Source organism: Amphiprion ocellaris, chromosome 12 (genome assembly GCF_022539595.1).
Source record: "Amphiprion ocellaris isolate individual 3 ecotype Okinawa chromosome 12, ASM2253959v1, whole genome shotgun sequence".
Classification (NCBI taxonomy): Eukaryota; Metazoa; Chordata; class Actinopteri; family Pomacentridae; genus Amphiprion; species Amphiprion ocellaris.
The window spans coordinates 10,440,435-10,467,496 of record NC_072777.1 but is presented as its reverse complement, the minus strand read 5'-3'; the positions used below and the strand labels follow the sequence as shown (position 1 = coordinate 10,467,496).

General features: G+C 40.6%; 1 protein-coding gene across 2 annotated transcripts in view; it reads right to left on the bottom strand.

Annotated features, from left to right (window-relative positions):
* Positions 1-27,062, bottom strand: part of sesn1 (sestrin 1) — a 60,942-nt gene that overhangs the window by 4,246 nt on the left and 29,634 nt on the right. The window contains exon 1 of one of the 2 annotated variants that reach the window (XM_023290557.3): positions 572-833. The exons of the other annotated variant lie outside the window; for it this stretch is intronic. Coding sequence (XP_023146325.2) covers positions 572-673 — 102 coding nt within the window. The 5' untranslated portion in view covers positions 674-833. Of the gene's footprint in view, positions 1-571; positions 834-27,062 lie in introns of those variants that run through there. 2 annotated transcript variants of the gene reach the window in all.

Genomic DNA, 27,062 nt, shown 5'->3' with positions numbered 1-27,062 from the left:
CCAAGGCTTTTGTAGAAGGAACATGAACTTGTCACTCACATAAAAAAAAGAAAAATGTATAGAATTAAAATTAAACTTATAATCAACGGGACATCCGAACACACCTAGTGACAGTTCGCGATCACACAAATTTAAAACACAAATAAAACCCTGACATTGTCTCTTTTTTGAGCTGTAACTTTCCGCTGCTTGTCGAGACATGTCTTGCAGCGGACACCGTCCCGCAGCGCACAATGAAGAGAAGGAAGCAGATGAATGAATGACCGTGAAATGTGCAATATTCAGAAGTGACATCGGGTTGAAAACACACTTCATATGTGTCAATTAAAGGGAGATCGGTCAAAAACTCAAATCGACAAAGATCCATGAAGGATTTCTTGCCCTATGATCACCAACTCTTGTGACTCGTAAACAAGCCTGGACAAAAGACTGCACTGCAGCTTGTTTGTCAAAAGCAGAAATGTCGCTTAGAAACGTTCAAAAACTGTTTTCTGGATCCAAACTGCACATTAAATCGTTACAGATCGAGCCTGAGTGATAGCTGCTGGCAAAGTCTTGTTTTTTTCCTTACCTTTTTGCTTATCCGTTCACAATGGGTGCATATCTTTAAAAGGTCTGTCACTGCAAAAGAATTATTTTCCACTGTTTCTGCAGGTGCGACGGCGTGCCTCATGTCGTGTCCTCGCTGCACCCTGCTTATTTTAAGGGGTGTAGAAAAAATATTTTTGCTGTAAAAATGTAATCGAATGGCTGTTTCTTCCTCTCTTTGTTCCTTGAGGCACTGGGCAAAGTGCTCAGCAGTCAGCTGTTGCAGCCCCGCAGCAGAATACCGTCCTCTCCAGCTCATACATTCGGTAAATAAGTCGAGGCTCGTGCGATTGACGCGCTCGGCGGCCAATCGGGTGCCGAAAACAGCCCGCGAGGAGCCAATGGCGTGCGAGGACCATTTGAGGGGCGGAGCGAGGAGTGAGGAAAGAGGGGGGTCCTAAACGTGAGCTGAGAGAACAATTCCCCCCTCTAAGAAAACATCAGCACTTCTCTCTCCTTCTTTTGTTCCCTGTTGCCATTGATCATGATTCAATTCCCTATTCTGGATGCAAAACTAATGCAATTGACCCAAGCTGGCTGTTGCTGAAATTTTGCTCTCCAAACCAATAATTAAATCTGCTTTCATGGCATGGAGAAAGCACACTGAAGGAATACTGAAATATCTAGAAAAAAAGAGCATTGGCGTTATCTGTGCTGTGTGATATGCATTCAATAGGAAGAACAACAACAACAACCCCAAAGCCAGCTCTAGCAGGCAGCTGCAAGTCCCCCTGTTGGTTTCTTGTTGTACTAGAGGAGCAGGGGGGTGCAAACTGTAAACTGAGCCCCCACCAGCTCTCCTTGGTGAAAAAAAAAAGAAAAACGCTAGAGGTCCACTGTGCAAAGATCAGCATCAGCACGCAGCGAGATGGATCGCTGCAGGACCTGCTGCAACAACAGCCCTTCAGTTAGTGGTTTTTTTTCACCGCAGACTATCAGACCACAGATTCCTCCACCAATCAGGCCCGGCTGAAGGAGTCCTCTAAAAGCCAGGAGGAAGCAGAGATAAGAAAGGCAGCTCTTATGGCTTTGTTTATCCCAGCTTGACAATAACCTGTACAGTGGAACAGGGTACAACTGGTTTATCGCACCACACGTCAATAATAACTCAAAATTATATCTGCCGAGATGATCTGAAAGCAACACGATGCACTGCACATTTTATATGACACTGTAATATCCACCTTATTCCATTCAGACATGTTTTTTTCACCAGAGATAGTGCACTTGTGTTTGAAATTCTTGGTAAACAACAGATAAATAGTTGTATTTTCTCATAGTAGCACATGCGAGTCAAGTGTTGTTTTCTCTAGATGGCCAGCAACTATATTACAAAAGCATGTACATATTGGCCAGTAGGTACACAAACACACATAAAAATTTGTGCGTCATGTTTCTTTCAAAATAGCATGTTTCCCAAGCAAAACAGAGACGACTGCTATGAGATTTCACAAAGACTCACTGTAAGGGAAAATAACTGCATAATAGTTTGTACTGTCTGAAAAACCTGTAAAATTTGTGAAATACTGATCTTGCCAGAGTTCATTTTTACAGCAACAACTGTGACTACGTAAGTGTTTGGGTGGACTTTGATAGGATACCCAATAAAAACCAGACAAACAAGCCACATTGGAAAAGACGAGTTAACGAGGAAACTAAGAAGAGGCAAGTCTGTCCCTGTGCAATCTGATCAAGAGCCTGCCCGGCCAGTTTGTCAACCGACTGCAAGTCCCCAGCAACGATAACTGGATAGCACAGTATTCAGCAGGTTCATTGTGTGGATCGAGCCACCCCCTCGACGGTCCCTCTCCTGATGCCACAGGGTGGGGTGCAGGGCAGCGGTAAACATGTTCCCAGGGCTGGAGTCAGCACTCCCAGGGCTGTTGGGAGCCCCATGGCTCAGCAAAGCTGCAGAAGAGGCTGGTCAACGTTAGGGCTGACGACACACCAAACCTTTTCACATAAAAGCGCTTAGGCTCGGGGGTCCGGCCTCACAGACGGGGCCAAACACTATTGTCAGGGTGCACGCACTCGTTACACCGTATTCACATCAGTAGTGTGTATGAGTCTCAATGATCCAGGTAATATTGTACATAGTCCTTTGTAGAAGAAGGCTGAGATTCCACCTCCAGCTGATCGTCCAAATCATAAGTAGCTGCATGATTGTTGCTGGTAACCAGAGCTTAATTACACAAACCAGCTTGTAAACAAGACAGTATATTCATAAAAATCTTACATAATGAAAACATACATGTAAAAAATATGCTGTGGAAAGATTCAGAGATCTCCAGAAGTGACCTTTGAAGTGTTTTTGTCCCACTGTACATTCAGTCTCCGTCCTAGTGTCTTTAATTGTACTGAACTTTTGTCCCCAGTACTGACATACTTTAAGAAAACATGACTAAACTGTTCACCCCAGAACTTCATCTGTTTCACCTGGTTGGATTCACAACATGTAAGACTTTGTGTGTTCTGGTGAGTCTTCTGAAGTTGGTACAGAACACAGTGTGACAAATGAAAACCACACTGCAGGTGTCTGAAGATCTGTATCTGTGGGTGTCTCAGCTGTTTGATGTCACTTGCAGGGAATCTGAAGTGAATGTGTTGTTCTATGGTGGCTAATTGTTGCAAAATAAATAAGATAAATATGAAATCAACCACTCCAAACATGCTGAGAGAAAACAAGAGGTCTGAAAGACGTATTAGCTGTTGTTGGAGTTAAACCATGGACCTTGTACCTATAGGGGCGGCAATGAAGCCACCAACTTACAACCCCGGAGATGTGACTTTAAGTGTCCTGTACAGTATGTATGCTTGAGAAATGGGCATTTGGATTGGGGTTAAGACAACACTGCAAAGATTAACTAAAGGGGAAGACTCCTCGAAACAACAGGAATCATCTCAGATTTGTTTCAGATACTTATCTGCTGGAGGAAAGGCCAGAACAATGGACACATTTCCACTTGCTTTACACTAATGCTAATAAAAATACTCCCATGAACTATAATAGGCAGGAAAATTGTTAAGATTAAATGTCATTTTTCATGCCTATTTTAAGAAGCACTTTTCTGTTTCCACCTAAATTACACTTTCAATGTGTTTTGACACATGAACCAAGTGGACAGGTGAATTTACAGTGCAGCTAAATCAGACTAAAACACTTAAAATGGTGACGCTTTCCAGAACTTAACAGTAAGAACTATAGGAAGGTAGTAAGCTATTTGGTTTTTTTATCAATCAAAAAAAGTACACAAATCAGTTACAAAAAGTGTAACTAAAGCCCCATTCAGACACGGACTCCTTTCCATTAATGTGACGGCATCTGAACACGTCAGCACATGTCTGAACGAGCACTCTGGTCACGATGGCATTCCTACTAGGTCGGACCTATTCAGACTTTTGTATCACTTTATACATGGCACAAGTCTGAACTGCATGCCCTTTACTTAGTGAATGCAAAAGTAATGGTAGTCAGAAGTTTTTTTTTCAGATATCAGCACCAATAGTAGTTCAAAAACATCCCAGTGAGCAAAAGACACGGAATATGAGCCAAAATCACAAAAACTTTGTTCTATAATGTCATATCTCTCAGAACCTGAAAAGTTCAGAAAAACTTTAAAATGCTAACAGGAGCTGAAGTTTAGTTTGCTGCTTCTGTTTGTAGGGGTCTTTCTTCTGAGTTTATTAAGTACGCACATGGAACAAAAGCTTGAGTTTATCATTTACTTAATTATAAATCATACCCAACACAGAGACAGGACTGGTCATATACACAGAGTTACAGTGAAATCTTTGTTACATAGTGGATTTAGATTTAGTCTTTTGTTTTTTACTGTGAAATCACACATTCTGTGCCACTTATCTACTGTCCAGTCTCATATACATCCAGAATATGACACACATACCATTTGTTGGTGTGTTTATCTGAATCAGCTGTGATGAACACTAACATAAGAGTGACCTTAATGTTCCCAGGTATTCCATGTCTGCAAAGGGCTTAAAATAACCCTTGAAAGAAAGAAAAACTTTTCATATAACACCAACTTTAGCAGAGTTTTATACACTTAGGGGTTTTGGCGTCACAGCCTTACATGGTCTTGTATAAGCCATAGCTTATGATGACAACTCTTAACTAACTTCAGACTTTTTAGTCACTTCACTGACTTTGCTCACACACTAAATTTTAGAATTTCCTATTATCCCATAATTGCTTCTTGTGGCCACAGAGGCTGTTGTTCAGAGAAAGTTACATAAGTTTGCTATACTGCATGAACCATGGTCCACAGAAGCTGAATGTGTACTTTGTACATGGGAACATCAGCTTATGCACATTTCCCATAGAGGGACTCAGGAGCAGTGTACAGGCGGTGTACTTGACTATATTTTGGTGGAACTTACTGAAGCGTATGGGCAGACAGTTAAAGAAGTGAATATTCCTGCTGCAACAAGCTTATTTGGATATTTCTTGACATGTCTTGTCGGTGAAATTATGTCATTTTTGGAATCCGTTCTGTCCACATTAAATTTAAGCCAATCCCCACTTCTGTGCTCCTCAAAATTGCAAAATCCAAACTTTTTAGAGCCACTATTCAAGCATTCAGAGTGTGAAAGACAACAGCAAAATATGAAAACTTGGTTAAGGTGAAGTTCAATAAGCGACATTGCTACAGCAGAATTTAAATATCAATACTTAGATGAAGTATTGATACTGAACCTGCCACAATTTCCCATGCAGCTGGATTTTTTTTTACAACACACTTAAAACGATTGAAAGTGTATTACTGTAGAATGTGGTAGAAACTAGATCCTGAATCTGAACAATCAGTAGTTTTAAAGCAAAGAAGTTTCATTAAGATCTAACTGCCAACTATGAAGAATTAGTTCACTATGGTTTTTTATAAGTTAGAAAGTATTCCAGCTACTTTCTCGAATGCTAAGAAAAGCAGTTGTTTTTCCTTTATGAGAGCGCAGAGGAATTAACAACAGCCATGAGCCAATAAAGAGGATGATAAAAGTTAATAAGATTAAAAAACAGAGAGGAAGCCATGCCAGGCATAAACTCTGCACATGTGTGTCTCAGCGCTACGGCTGCTGTGTTTTCTCATGCAGCGAGACGCGAGGGAACCGCAGAAACTGTGGGGATGTTCAACAAGTGGCAGAAGTCCACCAGACCAGTTCAAACCTGACCTATCAGTGCACAGAAGAGAGGAAGCAGAAAACTCTCAAACACTGACATAAGCCTAGCAACAGGCTTCTACCAATCACAGGGCAGAACAACAGTTTCAGGAACCAATCTTCTCTGCTCTCTCTCTGCCTCTCTTGTTTCTCTGAAAAAAAAAGGGAGAAAGAAAACAGTAAAAAAAAAAAAAAAAAAAAGAAAGAAAAAAGTTGTGCTGAGGTATGAAGTTCACTGAAAGACTTAATCTGCTCTGTTTCATAGAAAGTTTGCTCATGTGTTTGCAAAGTCGTAATTTCTCTCTGAGTTACTACGACAAAAAGTGGCAAAACAAATGTCTTTGAAGTTCACAGCAAACACAAAACCACATGTTTCAAATTAGCCCAGAGGCTCACAACAGCAACTTTCATCTGTGAAAAACAACCAGAGAACTTTTTCCATGTAAACAGCTATGGAAGCTGCAATAACTGTTTTTAATTGTGAATGAAAACTGACAGAGCTTTTACGCAGAGTTTCTATAGACGCAAAAAGAGTTTTAAACCTTGTATGCAGCCGAAGAGTAAAAACTGAGGTCTAAGAGGATATCCCTCGCCCCATTCTTCAAACACAGCTCTTGGTTCAAGCCTCTTCATCTATCACTGAGCGTTTAGTGAAGCAGACGAGAGGGTTAACCCTTACCTGTCCTGCAGGCTACAAACTGCAGTTGTACAAAGCAGCAACTAGAATGCAAAACTGGTGCAAAGTTGTCAGATTATATCGCTCTTGAGCTTCATAGTCACATGTGAGAGTTGATGTAAAATAGTTTTCACCATAATTTTCACTTCAGTGTGGGAATTAACTGGACCAGAGTTGCCTTTTGGTCCTCTTTGAGCAACCCTGGTTCCTTTTCTTCTTCTTTTTCTCAGTGGCCTGTTCTCTGATCTGTGTGTATTCTGGCAGGCTATCAGAGTGGAGTGGTCTCGCCAAGCGCCGGCTTTCCTGAGAGGAGAGGCGTTGCCCCCCCAGACCAGCGGGTCCTGGACCAGCACACACCAACACTGGGAGGAAGCAACGTTCCCTGGATTCCATGAAATGCAGAGGAACTGCAGAGACCTCAGGGAGAACATGGAAAATAATTCAAGAAAAAAAAAAGAAAGGCAAGGGGATCGAGGTATCTGGAACAAAAGATAACTGCACTTTCATGACTTTATACCGTGAGGCATATAGAGAAGTCCCTAAATAATGTATATGTGTTGTGGCGGACAGGCCAGGGGAAAAGGTGTTGGCCGGCAACCCATGTGCACGTGAGGAAGAGTGAGTTCCCGGGGATGTTATTCTAACAGGGAGAGGGCAGCTGTCACAATACAACGGGCTCCAAGAGAAAAGATCCCATAGAAAAACATAAAATACCAAACCCTCCCCTGCTATCTTTAGCCTGATATGACACAGCCACCGCAAATCAGTAGAAAGCTCTTCATTTTGCGTCGCCTGGCCTCCTCTTTACTGTATTCTCTCTATATTTGTAATAACAACCTCAGCTTTCCTTTGACTTTGTGAAATTTATCGATGGAAACATAAGAGACGGCTGCTCAAAGGTGCTGCAAAAAGTTTAGAAGACTTAACTCAGAGTTTTGCAAAGTACCGTTGTGAATGTTTCAGATACTGAAAACTTGTGTGGGGAAATCTAGGGCAAGTTTATCTTTACTACTTATGTTATCCAAAAACAGAAGTGAATTGTACCGGCATGAACACTCTAACAGCCCCAAATAAAAACAGTCCCTCTGGTCTGATGCTGCCGTGTGCCTCCCTCACATGCACAGCTGTTTTTTTCTCTTCCTGACAAGACCTTGGCTTTGCTGACTGAGCAAAAAATGACTCATCTCACTGGGAACACAGCCAAAAACTTGTTGATCATCGCCCTGTAATTCTTAATAGGCATTGTAAACCACGCACAAAAGAACCGACCCTTCACCTGTTTCTGTGAGAACTCAGAAAGCCAATGATTCACTCCCCAAAACACCAAGAAACAACATGTTTAGAAGGGCAGCTTACAGCGGACAAGTGGTGGTCAAATGTGAGCCACAGAAAATCAAAGGCAACAACAGACCTGAGGAGCGGTTGAGCCCTGACAGAGTTTTATTGTTTCCATGTAGCTGCTTGTAGAAAACAAGCAGGTCAATGAACTCTTACTGTACAGCACAAGAAGGGCTGTCGGTCTTGAGAGTGACGATCCAGTGTGAGGGACGCTGATAAAGTCTGATGTAATACATCACAGAGGTTGCAGCCAAGATTAGAACGATTGCACTCTGCATTAATCTGTACTTCTGTCTGCTGCTGATGCCGGTTTCACTTCTGCCCTTCTCTTTTTCCATTATGTGTCCTCTCAATCTGTAACCTTCACCAGGATGTATTTTGATTGCAAAGTTGAAGAGGGGATGTGATACTGCTGGACTTTTATGTGGGGGGGAAGCGATATAGCCTAATCGTTGCCCTTAGAACCATTTTGGCCGTGTCCAGTTACTTCATTAATATGCGATGAGCCCCAGTACTGAACTCAGAACAAAATGGCTGGCAGAAACCTCATTTGAGTATGACGTCACAGCCACTGCCCCATTAATGTTTAATCCTTTTTGAAATGTGTGTTTGATTAGCTGGGAACTCAATCACCTTGGTCTCTGTCCTCTTCACCCACCGTCACCGACTCAACATTTCCATCAATATCAGAGGTTATTTTGTGTGGTTGGTGCTTTGAATGGCATTACGCAGTAGATAAACCTTTATTTAAATTTGCATGATGAGACAAATGGTATTTTTACTTAATACAGTCACCGCCGTTGTAAACAGTTAGAACTGGCGTCTGAAGTCAGAACTGAGGTTTTGTTATTTTTCTACAGCAATTTAAGTTCACTACCTGATTTTATTTAGGGACTGAGTCTATTTTCTGTGTAACCATTCAGCTGATGTTTTGCATATTAAAGATGCCATTTGGTGAAAATCCATTTCTATTGTATTTTGTGGTTCTTAGGAACCCGGAGGTGTAAAATAAATGCTGGTAAGATATGAAGATGTTAACTTGGACCTACACTTATCAAGCTTTTCATTCACCAGAATCGATCAGATCTCAGCAGTAATGTAGATTTAACACTCGGTATTCTTCAAAATCGTTTAAACAATGGGTCTCTGACGTGAGTAAACATAGTCAACTATCAATTATTTGACTAAACTGACATCTATTCCGGTTTTAATTAACCATATTAAGCTATTAATTATCTAGCTAATTAGGCTAACAATGTCTCCATGAGTTCATTGAATGTTGCATCATCAATTCACTTTTTAATGCTGCCATCTGGCTTTATTTTAAGCAAAAATTGTGTTTAAAAAAAGAAGCCTTATTATTATTTTTTTTTTTTACACAGTAGCTACATACATAAAACTAAAAGGCTAATGCTGCTACAAAGAAATCAACATCCTCATCAGCTCTCGTATATCAGCGTAGTGACAGTAAGCCCAAGTATTACATAAGGAAAAAATGTGAGTTCAGGGGATTTTAGGGGGCAAATTGCCAAAAATTATCCTCCTGGCAAGTTTCCTTGTGATTATGAAAATCCCCCCCAAAGACAAGAGCTGCAAAACTCAGCCGACACTCTGATATAGCAACAAGGACCACCTTTCACACATAAGGTAGCTGCAATATAGTTCAAGTTTATCAAGGACAGAAGCGTTTTTAACATAAACTGCTAACTTCACAAACAGAATGCAGTATGCAACACCAGCTGCATGCTAACATGGAGCTACAATACATGTTCTTTACATGTTTGTGCTTGTGTTTTCGATTTTGGAATGGTTCAATAAAAAAAGACAGAGCCCTTTATAACTCTTACAATGTAGAACACCATTGTAAACAGAGCTCCATGCAAAATGCTGTGGAGATGTGGAGAAAGTCTGATAGGTCGACCATACCTAGTTTTGGTTGCTAAATTTTGTTGGAAAGTCAGGGGAAGAGGTTCAACCAACAGCCAGTAACATAAACCTTCTCCCATTTCCTCTTATTATTTTTGGATGTACTTATATTCCAAATGTATGTATGTGTCAGTTAGATTTCAGTTATTTGAGGTGGGTCTCGCAAACCGTATCCCAGAACTAACCAGGCCAGTCAAAGGTCACTGAAAAAAGTTTGAATCATAGCATATGTGCCTTCTAACAGACGGAAGTGTACAGACTATAGCTGTGAACTTTGCCATTTTCCTGCACCACAAGTTTATATTCAAACAGAGGGTCCAAGACAAAGTACAGAAAATATACACAGTGAAGCCAGCAGATTGAATGTGTGCAAACACGAGAGGGAAAAGTACCTACATACACAAACTCACAGTGCACGTACATGCATGTCACCCTACTGAGACTATACCCAGCAAGTTCCTCAAATATGAAAACACGAGCATACGACATGAGATCATGAGTTTGTACTGTCTAAAACAACAGTTGAAAAATGTAGAAAATGCTTACCAAGGCACTTCATGTTGTGGGCTGAAACGTGTCCATGGTGCTTGCTGAGTCATTCACGTGTGTTGCAATAAATTATAAATAAAATGCATAAAAATTACAACTATTTAACAACTTTAAAGTAACTAAAGCTTTATATTTGATGAAGTTGAGTATAGTAGCTTTTGAAAACTGTCACAGAGCGTGCATTAAGAAATCTTTTTCATGCTTGCATACTGTATTGGCTTGCAACAAAGAAAAGCTGCAGAGTAGGAAAAAATATACTTCTAATTAAATTTTCATCCAAAGACTCTTTACAGACTCGCGAGACATTATCTGTGTTTATTATTTTTTCAAATGTGTATTAACAATGCAGTGGGTTAATGTGTAAGGTTTGTGTGTGCGTGCTGGTTCTTGACATTTACAAACTCTCCATGGACCTCATAACCCTAACAGAAGTGTGCCTGCATTGTGTGTGTGTGTGTGTGTGTGTGTGTGTGTGTGTGTGTGTGTGTGTGTGTGTGTGTGTGTCATGTCACAGGTAGTGTTGGACATATTTGCTCTGTGGTTAATGAATTACAGGCCTGTGGGACCGAGAGAAGAACAAGCCAACGGCTGAAAATCATACCATTCTTCTTGTGGACTCAAGTCCGATCTAAATATCTCACAAACTTTCAAGTGTCAGTTATGATTAAGAGATTAGGAGGCTTCTGTCCAATGTAGCATACACTGACTGCATTACTGTGATGACGAGAAACATGAATGACTTTGTGTATTCATGCAGCAAATAAATTACTGTTTTTGTAATTGGAAAGTTGTTGCTTTGTAATTTTACCTGGATATTCGATCGTTTTTTGTGTTAAAGACAAGCACACAGGTCACCCACTGGGTGCCATTGTGCAGCAAATGGTCTTATATAACCCAGATAGGTAGACACCATTGTATTAACACTGCCAGGAGGTCAGGCGGTGTTCCCACCTGTGTCACACTTGATAAAATTAATTAATTTGTGATATAATAGGATGACAAGCTGTAACAGAACAAGATTTACGTCAGTCAGCTAATCTGTTACTGTGGCTGGACTGAGACAATACTTTTGGATACTTCGCAAAGAGGAAGGAAAAGAACAAGAACATCATGAGAAGCTAAACTTTGTATCTTTGGGATGATCATCCATGACTGTAAACAACTTTGTTGCAAATTACTTTTCGGTTTCACAGTCAACAGTCAAGTTCCAGATTTTTGTATAAAAGAGAAAAACATATTACACAAAGTTAAAATGCACATATTTATATACCTAATAGCATATAAAACTTTATGTGTGTTATAATTGACAAGATGTATGCTTATTTTTACAATATTTTTAAAGTGATATCCCTCCTCTGTGATTATGTCACACATAATGGATGTGGAGGTTAAAGAGGGCATTCACAAAGCAAGACGAGACGGGTGGCAGAAAGAGTGACGAGAGAGGAGCGATAAAAGCAGAGAGGACAGAAGGAGATGATTATTTGACCAGTGTGCGGAGAGAAAGCGCCTCGGACCTTATCATGGATAAGTAAACAACCCACACCGTCTGGAGTGACATCATTGTCCCAGAGAATCAATAACCAGCCACTTCCTGTGCAGTGGGAAAATCGATGACTCTGTACACTAGATTACTTATCTTTGTCCACTCACCTGAGGAGGCGCACACACGCACTGCACACAACATATGCACACGCTGTAATGCAGCAGACATACATGGAAAGCATTAACAGAAACAAACCCAGTGTCATGGTTTTCACCACGGGGAACAGTATTTGTGTGGCTTCAGTGCAGAGTCAGCCCATTATGGGATTAGGGGCAGCCACAGTGCAGCGTAGGCCTACTGTTGAAGTCTAAAGGGGATAATGGCTCTGCCAAATCAGATTTCTATCAGGTTTCTCACACAAACACACAAATACGCACACACCTAAAAAGCGGAGCAGCATGGCTCAGTCCCAATCCGCAAATCTCCCAGATTTCCCTGCTTTCCTCAGAAGTATTTGTCAACCCCTATTCTCTCTGCCTAGTTTTTTTTTTTTTGCTCAATCTACAGTGTATCATTTTGCAATAAAGGCCAAGGTCAGGGTTAACAGGTAAGTGGAGAATAACAACATTTTGAACCACACAGGCATTTGGCATCAATCAAAGAGCTCCTCGTAAATTTTGTCACTCATAAGTGAATGTCTGGTATACGGTCTGAGCTTTAAGCCACAACGACAGAACTGTAGCTGGATGTGCTCACTGGATTCTTTCAGCTCGGCAGAAAAAAATGCAATGCCTCTGGCTTGCTTTCCTCAATAAATGTCTGGGAGGAAAAGTTCAGCGTCGTGAGCACGGCTCTCAGATTGCTGCTGTTGCCCTGCCAAGGCAAGCAGTGGAAGAGCAGGCAGATAACTGACAGGACTGGATGGAGGGATAATGAGTAACTGAGCTCAGTACAGTACATGTTTATGAGAAGAAGCAGAGTGCGTAACAGGAAGGAGAGGGAATAAGTGACAAGACAAAAATGGAAACAGAGGGTGAGAAAAATATCAAAGAACACTGATGCCATATCAGATCACACAGACTAAATACAGCCTGAGAGAAATGTGCAACCAGAAAAGTTAAAAAATGACTTTTGGTCTCGATTTCAAACACAGAAACGAAATGATAAACATAAGAACAGTATGTTGACTTCATGAGGTGACTAAGATCAAGATGCACTTTGCTGAGGGGGTGTATTTTTTTCTCTACACAGGCCGGATTGGGTTTCATGATCACATACAGCGCTGAACATCTCTCTTGTTGGGAACAATACGTGTGGTTACCCACTGCAGATCTTTCAGTATTGGTTTTGAGCTGTATAATAAAACATGAACTGTGGACTAACATGACAACCTCCTCGCATCACTGCTGTGTGCATTCACCTGAGGTGCCGTCTGTCTGTCCATGCCCTGCTGAGACTCCAAATGCTGTATTATATCAGCATGGCTGCAATGGGCTGACGGGTAAAGATGGTCACCAATCAGCAACCGATTCTAAATGTAGCATCTACCTTCTGATTAATAATTAAAATGTGTGAGATCACCTGAAAATAAAATATGTCTGATTTGCTGTACAAATTACAGCCTATAGCTTGAATAACTATTATGGGGACAAAAACCCTTCTATTGTTCAGTGCTACAAAAGTTTTTTTTTAATTATAGGTGTGCATTTCAACACATAAGTCATGTGTAGTATTAAAGGAATACTTTGACGTTATGGCTAATATATGTTTTAGTAAATATACAGCAAAAAAGGAGAACTGAATAAACCAGAGAGGTGAACATGAACAGTGATATCCATCATGACCAAAGAGGGAAAACAAAGCAATGAAGGAGATATGAATGATCTCTGAGACATGCACCACAGCAATCACTGCTTGGTAAGAAAGATAAAAGCAAAATATGAAAGCAAAGAATCAAATGATTACTCCAGTCACCCTCTAAAGACTTTAGTCCGCTGGTTTCAGTACTCACTTCTCCAGCCCGCCGCTTACTACAACGCATCATACTAAATTCAGTAGTTTAAAAAGCCTCAGAATCACAAAACCTGCCAACATTAAACCAAATATCAGAGCCTGATTTTCAACTTTCCAATGATCCTTGAACTACTCATCTCTGACATGCCACTCTGTCAGAAAACTCAACCGAAACCAAGCTTAAGGTCATGGTGTATAATCAAAGCCACTTTGTTCTACAGGTCTCATTTAAAAATTCACCAAAAATAAACTCACTGCAATCATCAGTCACATGGCAAAAATCTGGGGACTTTTCGGTTGAACTGCAGGCCGTATTTACATAAATCAGGGAGGAGACAAATATGGAGATAGATTAAAATTGTAAGTAGCACAACATCTAAAGCCAGATATTTTTTTTGCCTGCAAGAGTTAACTGAAAAGATTGACACCACATTCCTGTCAGTGCATTTAGTTTGAAGCTAGATCTCAAAGGCGTGTAGCTTAGCATAAAGACTGGTAGCAGGGAAAAACAGCTTACCTGGCTCTGTCCAAAGGTAAAAACAATCTGCCTACCAGCCACCTCTAATGCTCTCTAATGCTCACTAATATGTTTTATCTTGTTTGTTAATCTGTGCACAAGCAGAAATGTAAAAACAACTCTATTAAGATGGAACCAGGTGAGCTGCTGTTGTCTCTTTACAGTCTTTAAACTAGATAACCTAAGATAGCAACTGTAGCTTCAGTGTACTTTGGAGAGTTCACTCATTTAACTCTGCATTGTGCATCGTTTGAAACACTATCTATTAAGATATAATTATTAAGAAAATATCACATATTTCCCTTCCAAACGGGATCCCACCTTTGTCTGCATGTGTGCGATCATGGGCACTTGTCTGGAGAGGAAATCTATTCTCTTCACGCACCAGGGCAAAGGTTTGGCATGTAGCCTATAAAACTGACCCTTCACTAACCCGCCTGTACGGCCAAGTCAGCTCACACCACACCGAGGACCGTGAGGGTGCGTTCTCTACAGGACTCCCACAGGAAATCTTCACACAATACTTGGCTCTCCTTGAGGAGGACACACAAACACACAAAGACACATCAACTGTATGTAGGCAACTAAGCGCACACATAGAGGCAGATTAGGCCAAACTTCAGCACTCACACATAAAAGTGCACAAACACACACACACAGACACACACAGTGTCTCAAGCAGACAATGGACAGTGGAACTGTGCCATAAGGGAAGGCTGTTGTCCAGTCACTGGGCAACTGGGGCAGCAGATGGTCATCTTCCCTTCCACTAACTAACACCAGTCAGGAGGGAGGGGAGGGGAGGGGAGGGGAGGGGTGAGGGGTGAGGCTCAGCAGAGTGGTCTCTGTCAGAGTGGACACCTTTCACTAACTACATGGGAATGACTCAGTCCTAACGCATGAAGAAAATGAGCTGCACAACGATTATCTACAAGTCTGCACAGAGTTACATGGAAAGTTTACTAGACCCAGATGTGGTGAGGGAGACTGTATAGCTTTCAGTTGTGTTTTATAATGAATGTCACAGGCTCAAAAAGTCAACCAAACACAACCGGGTATACCACAAACACGGCAAAAACGCTCATGCAAGGAGCAGAGACTGAGAAAGTAGGGAAAAGGTCGCTTCAGACATGAAGGAAAAAAAGGGAAAAAAAGGCAGAAAGGAAGGTTTCATATCCTGTTGACCAGTTGTTGTCTTTCGATGTGAAAGTTTTGATTGGAGAGCATTTGTCAACATATGTTTGCAGAAGTATACATGTGTTTGCACATGAGATGGAGAGAGAAAAGAGAAAGACCCTCCTGCCTATTGTGTGCAATCCCTAAAAACACTGTTTATATTCTTTGCTCGCCTCAGCCTATGTTAATGGAGGGAAAAACAACAGCCCAGCCTTTTCTCGCTCTTCTATTTTCTATAGCGTGTCAGGACTCATGTTTTGGTGTGACTGAACCCATAACAAGAGTCATCTTGCATAAATAAAGGGCTTATTGGTCGGAGCGGGTCATGAGATGCAGGATAGACATGTGAGCTATTTGTGTTTCTGTGTAAAAAGATTTAAATCCCAGAAAACAACTTTGCACCAATGAAGCCTCTGTGTGCACCGCGGAGCAGACCTCCATCAAGAAAACATGTTTGTTGAGAGAGTTGCATCACAGTGGAGGTATGAGAGGGAAGAGTGGAGAGAAGGAGAGCACGAGAGAGGTCAATACAAAATGACAGAGCAAACAGGGAGAGGAAAGAGAAGCAGTGAAAGGTGACCAGTCGTTATGTAAATAGGTCCTCAGATGTGAAGAAAACACTATATGTATATGTTTACACGCATGGATTAGATATGTAACCTAATTTTCCTTCACCTGACACAGCAGCTCTCACAGTCCATCTACGACTCTTTTATGTCTTTCCAGTAAAGTTGTTTGTCTCTTTTCTGTCAATCAATAAACCTCTCGCAGCTTCGCTATTCATCATCCACCCACTCCCTCTCTCTTTTGTTAATTTGTTTCCGTGTTGCTTCTCATCACTGCCTTGAAGCAGTCTCCACGGATCGTTGTTTTCATCAGTGGGACAGTTAAGAAGAGTGAGGTCAAAGCGGTATTCACGGTACACCTGAGCACCAGCCGTTACATTAGTCATCTCGTTGAGAAGCAGCTCGGGTCATGCACGTGTTTCTCTGTATGTGAGCAGGCAGTCAAACTGTTAAAAAGCTGAGGAAATACCATCGTAGGTGCGCAAGGTGACATGTCTCGTTGTGAAAGTGTGCTTTTGAGGATCTGTTTGTTCTCTAATGTACGTAAAAACAAGTAACACAACTGTGTTTTGTTGCTTTAAGAGGCCTGGGATGAAAAAAAATAAAGCGATCTTTCTAAGAACTGGCTGGTGGATTCCTGAAAAGCCAGGGGCCAATCTGCATTTCAGTGCTCAGCAGAGTTCTGAAAAACAACTTCAGGTGCCAAGTACTTACATAAAAATAAGCCAGTAGTTTTTTCAGACCTTCAGCAACGATACTATAAGGAGTTGAAAAAACACTGCAGGTTGTGTCCTATCTTTCTATTTTTCCCTTCACACCCCCTTCCTCCTTCAGTTTCCCCCCTGTAGCCCCTCCTAGTTATTCCCTTCGCACAAACAAGCAGCAGAGGGCTGGGGGTAAAAGAGAGAGGGAGAGGGCGTAGGAAGGGAGAACGGGGGGTTAACCTATATAGTAAGCCATGTTTCTTTCCCTTTGGGCTCCCAGCAGACGGAGCTCAGCTTCAGTTTGATAAATACCAGGCCCCCTAAAAGCAACAGATGCTACGACTCAAACCCCAGCAAATTCATCAGCTCTGCCAGAAAAAAAAACAAAACCTCGAGAGCCCAGAGCGAAGGCCCTCCACGGCTGTTCTACATACAGCCTGCAGAGAAACACTGCAAACATGAACAGTGCACATAGAAAATACAGCTAAGTCTATATAGCCCCCCTAGTCCCCTGCTGCTAAGACAACCCAGCTATAGTGGACCCTCAAGACTCCAGGCTTCACAGAGGAGGCACTACCAAAACACCAACTTCTTCTCCATCTGAATAAGGTTACTGCGCTCACAGTTATATGGTCAACTGCAACAAAGCTGTTTTCACAATTTTTCTCCACCATATCTGTGGTTTGACACGGCAATCATTGCTATTTTTCTTTATCAAATGCTGCAAGTTACAAACATTCCCCTGTGACGTCCAGGCATCTCCACATGCCGACACTCCTACAGCTGAGATGATTATACGGCATGGAAACAATTGTGGAAAGAGGAGGAAAAGCTGTTTTCCACGCTGTTTTCTGTGAATGATAAAAAAAAACACTGGCTTCTTGAAAAGTGCTTTTCTCTCTGAAGACAGATCATGTTTGTCTCTTGGAAGGCCAAACCGAGGCCTTTCTTTGGGGGATAGTTTGATGTTTTGTGGCTGTGTAGGAGAACGTTCACTGTGAGGTGGAGTTGTGAAGTTGTTTGGTTTAAAAGAAAATGAGAAAGGAAGTTTAGGGATAAATTCTGGGTTGTGAGGTGTGAATGGGATGTCTGAACAGGAGAGTTGGTGCAATTAACACTTTTTTGCTGTGATATGGGGTGAGGGTGTTTGGGTGCAGTGACTCATCATCTCATAATCTGTCTGAGGGCCGAAACAATACCAGTCACAGACAGACTGTAGACAGCCTGACATACTAAAGGAAAGAGTGTCAAAACACATATGGACACAAAACACACATGAGGTCGGCCAATACTAGATTTTTATAGCCGACAACAATTTTCGGGAGTAAAAAATCTTGATGATCAGATTATAATAATATTCTTTATATACATGTTAGAGACTTATTATGCAATGAAAAAGACAGGGTTATTGTTATTAACTTTCTAGTTACATATTTTCTAAAATGTTGAGCAACTTAGCATGAAGACAGAGCTTGACTGCACACCAACACCTGCTCAGTTGTGATTGTACTCTGCTACATGTGCTGCAGATGCTCCTGACAGTAACATAAACACTAGAGTTAGAGCTGCTGTTCTGAACTATGTCTTGATATTGTTTCTGAACTACCCCAAGCATATTTTTCTGTTATGTTCTATAAAAGAAAGTTTTCCTGTCAGCATATATTGGAAAACCTACTAGTCGATGCCAGTGTATCTGTGACAGACCAATATCAGCCAATAACATCGGTTTAAAGCTCTGATTAAAATATCTGCAGCAGCAGCCAGGATTGAGGAAGTTTTTCTGCTGCTATTTCTGTGTCTGTTTGCTTACTGGTTGCTTTCATGGTATTTGCTTTTACAAATGCTCATGAATTCTTCCTGTTTTGTTTTGCCTCCATCTGTTTTCTTATGCACTTGGACAAATAATGAACTTTAACAGAGAGCCTTGAAGCAGCCAGTTCAGCTGCTGTTTGGTCAGCTCTGGCATTTAGGACATCAGTCGTGCCCTAAATTTACTGACTATCTGTGATTGTGTGTTACTGACACTGGCAGCATGTTACACCACAGGGCATATTTCCCAAAGTGTCTCACAAGGGCTCAAGGCGAGACTTTTAAGTGAGATAGTAGACAGGTCTTCCTATCAACCCCCCTCCCCGGTTGCTATGGCAGCCACATACACACATAGAAACAGTCCCACGATTTCAGATCAACCACAGGACGGAGAAGCTTCAAAGAGTCAGACACTGAGCAGAGTCTCTTTGTGTTTATCGATACACCACACCTCACTGTCGGCGTCCAGAATTATTTAAAACTTCTAAACTCAGAGACACAAACACTGATGTCTGCAATCACTCTGATGTTCACAATTCAAGGGAGAACCACTGCAGCACAAATGTTGGTCTAGAGAGCTTTAGAACTTCCTTCAATGCACATTGTTTATTCTCGTGTCATTTTTAGTGGCAGCAAGGAACTACTTTCTCAGAAAAACATCTTAAAACTGACTGACCACCTCTTGACCAGCAATAAATGGGAGCCAAGAACTTGTTGGAGCATTTAAAGACTTAAGAGCCACATATTTGTCAAGTGTGTGAAGACCAAAACAGAGCTACGAGTGCAGTGAATATTACATTCTACAGGAATCCAGCCTTAAAAATGATAAAATGTCAGTTTGCTGAGGTCACAGCTTGTTTCCACTGCCTTCAAGTGGTCAAAAAATTCAGTGACTACAGATTAAAATTTCCACAAATGGTTGTTGATGACTACTAAAAAAACAGATGTGACATTTTATCAATCAAAAGCTAAACAGCCGACAAATGCTGACTGCGGTCTATGTGTGTGAAATGATCTCAGAGATTTCAAACTCTAGAATCAAATAAATCACAGCAGGTTTCTTTAAGCTCTTAAATAAAAAAAAAAAACTGGTTTCAAGAGCATAGCAGTGCATTTTATTACCCTATTTTATATTGGTTAGGTTCGGGGTTAGTGTCCTGCATATTTGGTTGAACTTATCTTCTCCAAGAGCAGCAGTTGACACCACAATCATCTCTATTTTTTATGACCACTCCCCAAATGATCTAAAAGCGTGCTCCAGTGGTTATGATTTTACAGCTAAAAGAATGGAAACATGTCTAATTTAGGCAATATATTTATGAATTATATGGATTTTAGGATTCAAATAACTAAACACTCCTTTCCAGGTGGAGTGACTTATGTCCTTTCTTCAAATAAAGCTTGAACCTATAAAATACATGCATTTGTATCTCATAAGCTTACTGATCTGACCGATAATCAAGTGGTGAGAAGCGGAATTAACTTTGACAAGTACAATTAGTTTGACTCTGGCTATCTTTAAATACAAGAAATAAAATTATACAGAAGGAAACAATGAAGACATACAGTTAAAACAAAACACCCTAACCCTACAGCTTTATACAAACATTACCTATAGAAACATGCACACAGGTACATATACAGCAGATCAGGCAGGCTGCACGCTATATGTGGTGTAACAGTTCACGAAGAAGCAAAGAACAAATTATAATGATAACTAAAAATACGGCGATTAAGGGATTTCTTTAAAGCTTGCACCCGTAAACCTTTAAACAATGTATTTCCAAGTGTTACTAGGTCATATCCAGTGAGCAAGAGGCATTCTCTCTTTATCCAGATTACAAAACAAAAAAACAAGCTTTGACTGCTGTAACACCAGCACAACAAGCAGTCAATTATAAGGTTTGCAGAGGTCAGAAAACAAGAGCACCCAGCAGCAACCAGACGGGAAGCAGAGACATTCCTCTGTGTTGCAAGAAAACTGATGTTTCATCAACGATGGAGAAGTATTAACCACATAAACGAGGGCCAGGATTGTCTTTTTTTTTTTTTGTTTGCATTTTGTGTTGCTACGAGTCTGAGCCAGCAGCAGTGACCATCCACCCTCTGAACAGGTATCAGTGACGCAGGGCAGCATCTGCTCTGCTGGGCCTGATGAAAGAGCTGAAGGTGCTGGAGAACATAAGACAAAGGGAAAAAGTCAAAGTGACCAGGCACAGGCTGGTTTGTGACAGGATTTTCACAGTGCTGACATCATTGTGTGGGAAAATCACTCCATGCCTTCTCTTATCTGCCTCTGACCTCAGAGGTGCAGATGCTATTTGTGCACACAGAGCGACGATTACAGTAAAACACAGCAGGGAAGTTCGGTGCCCCATGTGCACCTTCAACACCTGCATCTGTACATGATTCATACATACCTGTACACAGACACACGTACAGCATCTTATACGTGCATACAAAAACTAAGTGAAAAAAAATCTGTTGGCACGGGTGCCTGTAAAGTTAAACAATGGAATAGTCTAAAGTTCAAAAACCGTACAAACTGTGAAAATAATGGCAAATATCATCCATCCATCCATTATCTATACACTGCTTTATCCTCATTAGGGTCGCAGGGGGCTGGAGTCTATTCCAGCTGACTTAGGGTGAAGGCAGGGGACACCTGGACAGGTCACCAGTTTATCACACATAGAGACAAACAGTCACACTCACATTCACACCTACGGATTATTTTAGAGCTACCAATTAACCTCAGCATGTTTTTGGACTGTGGGAGGAAGCTGGAGTACCTGGAGAAAACCCACACATGCACAGGGAGAACATGCAAACTCCATGCAGAAAGATCCCAGGAAGGCTGGGACGTGAACCGGGGATCTTCTAGCTGCAAGGCAACAGTGCTAACCACCTGAGACACTGTGCAGTCCCTTGTTATTTGACATTAAAATTAAAATTCAAAATTACTATTTGACATTAAAAATACATATTTTTGACGTGGACATTATTTACACTTTTGCCCTGTCGCTTTTTACAGTTGACATCGAAATTATTACCCCTTTATCTGGGATTTTACTTGATATTATCTTTAATATAACAACACAGGTCAAAAATATGTGCAACAACAGTTTAAAGAATGATTTACGATTTTAAAGTTTTAAATATTACTTTTTTCTGAAATAAAGGCAAACATGTGGAATAGCATTTTTTTAGTACAATTTTTTGAATGAAAATACAAATGGGAATGTTAATTACAGCTTTGGTTTGTATTTTATTGTTTTTTGAACAATTAGTAAGTAAATTAATATTTTTTCTGTGACTTTGCCAGTTATTTTTAATTTCACAAAATACGGTACATCTGAAAAGTAACAGTTAATGTAAAAAATGAAAAAAACATTTTTTTTTAAATTATATTTTTTACAGTGTACAGTCATACACAGTAGATTTCATGAAGCTGGAAGACATGAAGGAAGCCTGACTGAGATTATGGCAGCGCAGGAAGGAAATGGCGCACACCCCTGGATCTGAACAGGAAGCAGCCAGGAAAGAGGACTCTGACAGGACGCACACACACACACGCACGCACGCACACGCACACACACACACACACACACACACACACACACACACACACACACACACACACACACACACACACACACACACACACACACACACACACACGCACACACTCACACACTCACACACTCACACACTCAGAGTTACAGCTCCATGATTACGTGCTCTAACACTGACCATGACATAAATTTATGGAGGGCTTTAACAAATAGGCAGCACACACAATGAAGGACAGCGTGTCCTTTCCAGTTCATCTTTTTCACTGGCTTGTCAATTAACATAATATGAACAAAACTCATCTCAGCTAAGTCTGAACATAAGTTGATTTACTCTAACAATTAAGAGAGTGATGAGTGAATTTAATTCTGGTATCAGTGAATGTCATGATGAGACAAGAAAATGGAAAAAATGGTGAAAGTCAGTGTCTGTACAGACTCTCAGTCAGGCAATGATTATGGATGCACAGAGTTGGAGTTTTTGCTGATAATGAATAATTTCCAACTTATTTTGGTCAAATTTGAATGCTGATACAGATACATGGACATGTTTTCTCCATCTATTTGCAGAGAACATTAAGTCTCTCCAGCAAGGGAACTATCATATTATTATGCCAACTCTTACTGTAAAGGCAAACTGACAGATAAAGACATAATATGCAATGCTTTCCCAAGGCAAAATAAGAAATCTTCTTCCATTTACATGTGAAACATCCCATATTTACTTTTATGTCACATTTTCAAACAAAACTTTCAGCCTGACAGATATTATCTGCGATATTAGTTTCATAAACTGATGAAGCCTCTTGGATGAGAGGTGAAATGGAAGAACCAAAGAGCGCCTCGGACTAGCAGTCAGAGAAAATCACCACAACGGGAAAGTCTCTGACTATGTAACTGATAGATAAACTACACATGTTGATTAATATTCTGCCTGATGAGGAGCAATATTCTATCCCTAAACAAGTAATATCCCAGGGAAATTTTCCCAGTAGGACTACTCTCAAGTTTTTGTTTTGTTCTTTATGAAGTATTTCACCAAAACCAGAAATTAGAAAACTGCCGTCTTCTTCTTTCTGGGCTACACTCAAAAGAAAAAACGATCTCTGGCACTGATTTACATAACGTGTAAAATGAGCCCATAAACTGCAGATGTGCACAGTAGAGATCTGACATGATTATAAAGTAGGTCTATTTTTCTTTTCCTGGTGTCATTTTTTGCACTTATTTAATGAAAAATACTACAAGGAGCCAATTTATGGCTGTAAAATAGCAACTTGTTACCACAGTCTTCGTTGCTGGTTGACAGCAAAGGCAGTAAGTCAAGATGAAATATACTTGGACTTTATACATTAGTCAAAGTGACTAACAGCCCTAAACGTTGATACTTGGATCAGGTTAGATAGTCAAAATGACAAACAGCAGCAACAGATGAATAGAAACGTGCACGTTTGTACTGTATATACAAGTTTTTCAGAACAACTCAAAGCCTCAGGAGACTCACCACACACACAGATGCATAAAGATTCTCAACAATAGCCTGCAGGCATACAATACATGTTGACAGAGAACACACACACACACACACACACACAGACACACGGACACATGCAGGGTTAAATAAGCAGAGGTTGTCTGGGGTTTAGGAGTGGTGCTGTTTCTCACAGGCATGTTAACAGACACGTCAATGTAGCTGCTTGCAATATTCCTACTGTCCTCCAACGGCAGGGACAGAAAAACAGGGTGTTACCTGAGGATAGAGTCTGGACTGGCTGGATTTGTGTGTGTCACCTGACTGCCACTGCTTTGCTGCACAGTCAGTAATGATGAGCTAGCTTCATCAACACACACAAACAAACTGCTAAACATGTGGCTCATTATTTCTGGACAGCAGCAGGGACAGTTTTACACCGAACTGTCAAATGTACTGGAGCTGCTGAGCAAAGCTGGACGCGTCCGTCTGATGGGATGGACGGATGTGGTGTGAATGGTCGTGCACACGTGCAGTTGTTCTGAAACTTCAGGCCCTAAAGCCAGAAAAGGCTTGTTGACAAACTGTGTCAGATTGCATTTTATGTAAATAGATGGGCTGTTTTACTGACTTTTTCGCAAATTTGTCCTCAGTCATTCAAGGTCTTTTCAGTGGCTGTTATAAATGAAGATTTCTCAAACTAATTGCAGTTTGATGAAATAATCTCAACATTACACTCACGTGATAAAAATGTAAAATAAAGTAGCTGGGTAGTTGAGACCTGTACCACATGAGCACAGCATCACAGTTTGATTTTAGTCCATCATTTTTGTTGCATTTCATTCCATGTAGTCTCTCTCCTCCTAAACAATGGCAAACTATAGAAACATGAGTAAGAAGAACAACACTCGATCCACAGATGAAAACTGAGATGAAATTCTAGGCTACAGGAAAAGGTACAAACCAGACCTTGTGTTGTTAAATGCAGTGTACAGTACCATTTTCAGTATTTACTGTATTTGTACATCCGTGCGTGTGTTAAAAGAAGATGGTGAGAGATATTTGTGGTTGAGATGAATCTCAGAATTAGCAGTGGTGGCCTCAAGGTGTCAAACAGCATCTGGAACCAGATGTTTGAACTGGGACACTATGAGCAACCACTTCTGTAAGTTTTTGAAACAAAAAAATCAACACTTAACCTACAATTTGAGACAAATGTCATGCAGTGCATCTTACTGAAGGTTTAAACTGTTGTGTCAGTGTTTTTGCTTGTGTGACAGACATGTTCTTGATGGTATCTCATGCGGCAATGCTCCATCACATGTTATAATTTCATTTTAGAAATGATGCTGCAAATCAAAATCCTAAATATCTGTCAGAAAAATCCTAATTATAGATTTTCCACAAATCATTCAGCCTCAGTGTGAAGGTGAGAAAATAAAGAGAAGCTGAATTTGCCTCTCCACCTTTTGTTTTCCATTTTCTCCCTCAACAACTTCTGTCACTTTTCAAACAGAATGTCCAAAAATGTTTGCAGTTTCTTCCTCACCTCTCTTTGACAACCTGACTATGAGTAACAGTCATTTCACTGGTGCGCAAAGAAAAACAAAAAAACTGATTTATGAGAGCATTTATATTGGAAGACCACAATACAATTTCCACTGTTTACTCTTTAATTCCCAATCATTTGATTGCATCAATTTGACCCAGTTTCTAATTTCTAAGACTGATTCAAATCATTATTCGAAATCCACTTTGTGACCGCAGAGGGACAAAAACAGCCATCCGCTGCCAAGAGGTGAAGGTCTTTAAACTGAATGTGCATGAGAGAGAAAGTGTCTGTATCAGTGTGGCTAATATTTTCCTGGTCTTTGTCGCTTAGGGGCCTTGTCTAATGCAGCTGCATAGGCCATCTGCCAAAACAACCACTCCCACTCCATCCTCTCTTTTCATTGTCTATTCAGCATCTCATAATGTGTGCATGTTTTTCTCTCTCCTCCAATTCTCAGCATTATCTCACCTCAGTCATCACCCCGACTCCCCATCTGCCCATTCATCTTTCCCTCAGCCTATCTCTTCCGCTCTCCCTCTTCTCTTCCTTACAGAGTCTATGGACACTGATTAGGAAAAACCCTACAACAAAGCAGATGTATCAGCTAATCTGAAAAAACACATCCCACTACCATTTGTTTTAGTTTCTGGTCCTTCCCTTTTCCTTTTTTCTACATTTTCTGGCTCTTAAAGCCAGTATCTATTTCATGTCTTGAGACGCTTCACTGTGGTCGATCGTATTTTTGTGCCCAAAAAACTCTGCATGTGTCAAGAAGAAACATAAACCCCAGGATGTATCAGTCGAAGCCAGTGCAGAATGTCACACAGGAGTGTTAGAGTACGGAAATAAACCCCCTGCAGCCGTCATTCTTACCCCAGGGTTACATAACTCTGAGGCCCTGAGGTGGGAGGGAGTTCACATGAGCCTCAGCAGGTTACACTTTAGGTCGTTTACGCTGGAAATGCAGATTATGGTGTAAACCGGCATCTGTATCATTAATACTGTGGTGGTATTTAGGTTTAACAGTTGGGTGTAATCTGAGTAAAACAGTTAAGTTTTAGTGCAGTCTAACTTTCTAGGACTGGATAATAGGAAAAACAATCCAACTGCAGTACATTACCTCTGCAAGGGTTTAGATGATTTCAGTGCTGACCTGTATTCAGTCAAATAGCAGCTACAAGTTTGGGATCATCAGTCAAATAAATGGTTCTGTGTTGTCTTTTTTTTTTTTTTTTTTTTTTAAATATTGTAGTAGTTAAACTTGTAATTGAATGGGAGATTTGAAGATGTTGACAAATGACAAACAGACACATAAAACCAGACATAGAATATGAGCCAAACCATAAATGTTGTGGCTTTAAAAAACCAAAGAATCCAGATTTGTTGTGATGCACTCAGCAATTATTGAGACAGTTTTTCCATTTTTCTGGCTTACATTCGCCACTTGAAAAAAAGCTTTGATGGAAAGATATCTTCAGTTGAGCATTTCAATATTTATTTCCTTTGCTATTACAAGGGCAGCCAATACTTTTTTTTTATTTCATGGTCTCAATGCCAAAATTTCCCAAATATCAGGAACAATGGCAGGGAATATTTTGCATGGGGATATTTCCCTTCTAGATTGTTACCTCTAACTGCTGCTGGCCCTTCAAATGTATTTAATGATACCACGAAAACTAAAATAACTAGCGTAATTCAAACAGAGCATGCAATTTAAGATGCTACATTAGAGCTGCGATCGACTTTTGATTAACTGATTAATAGTTTGGTGTGTCTTGCCCAACCACAACTTAAAAACTCAAAGACATCACATAAGACAAAGAAAAGCAACTAATTATCACAGATAAGAAGCGCTATATATGTAATAATAGTCAATTTTGCTTGATTTATCAACTACTAGAATCATTGTTGAATTATTTTCTGCTATTTGATAAACTCATACTT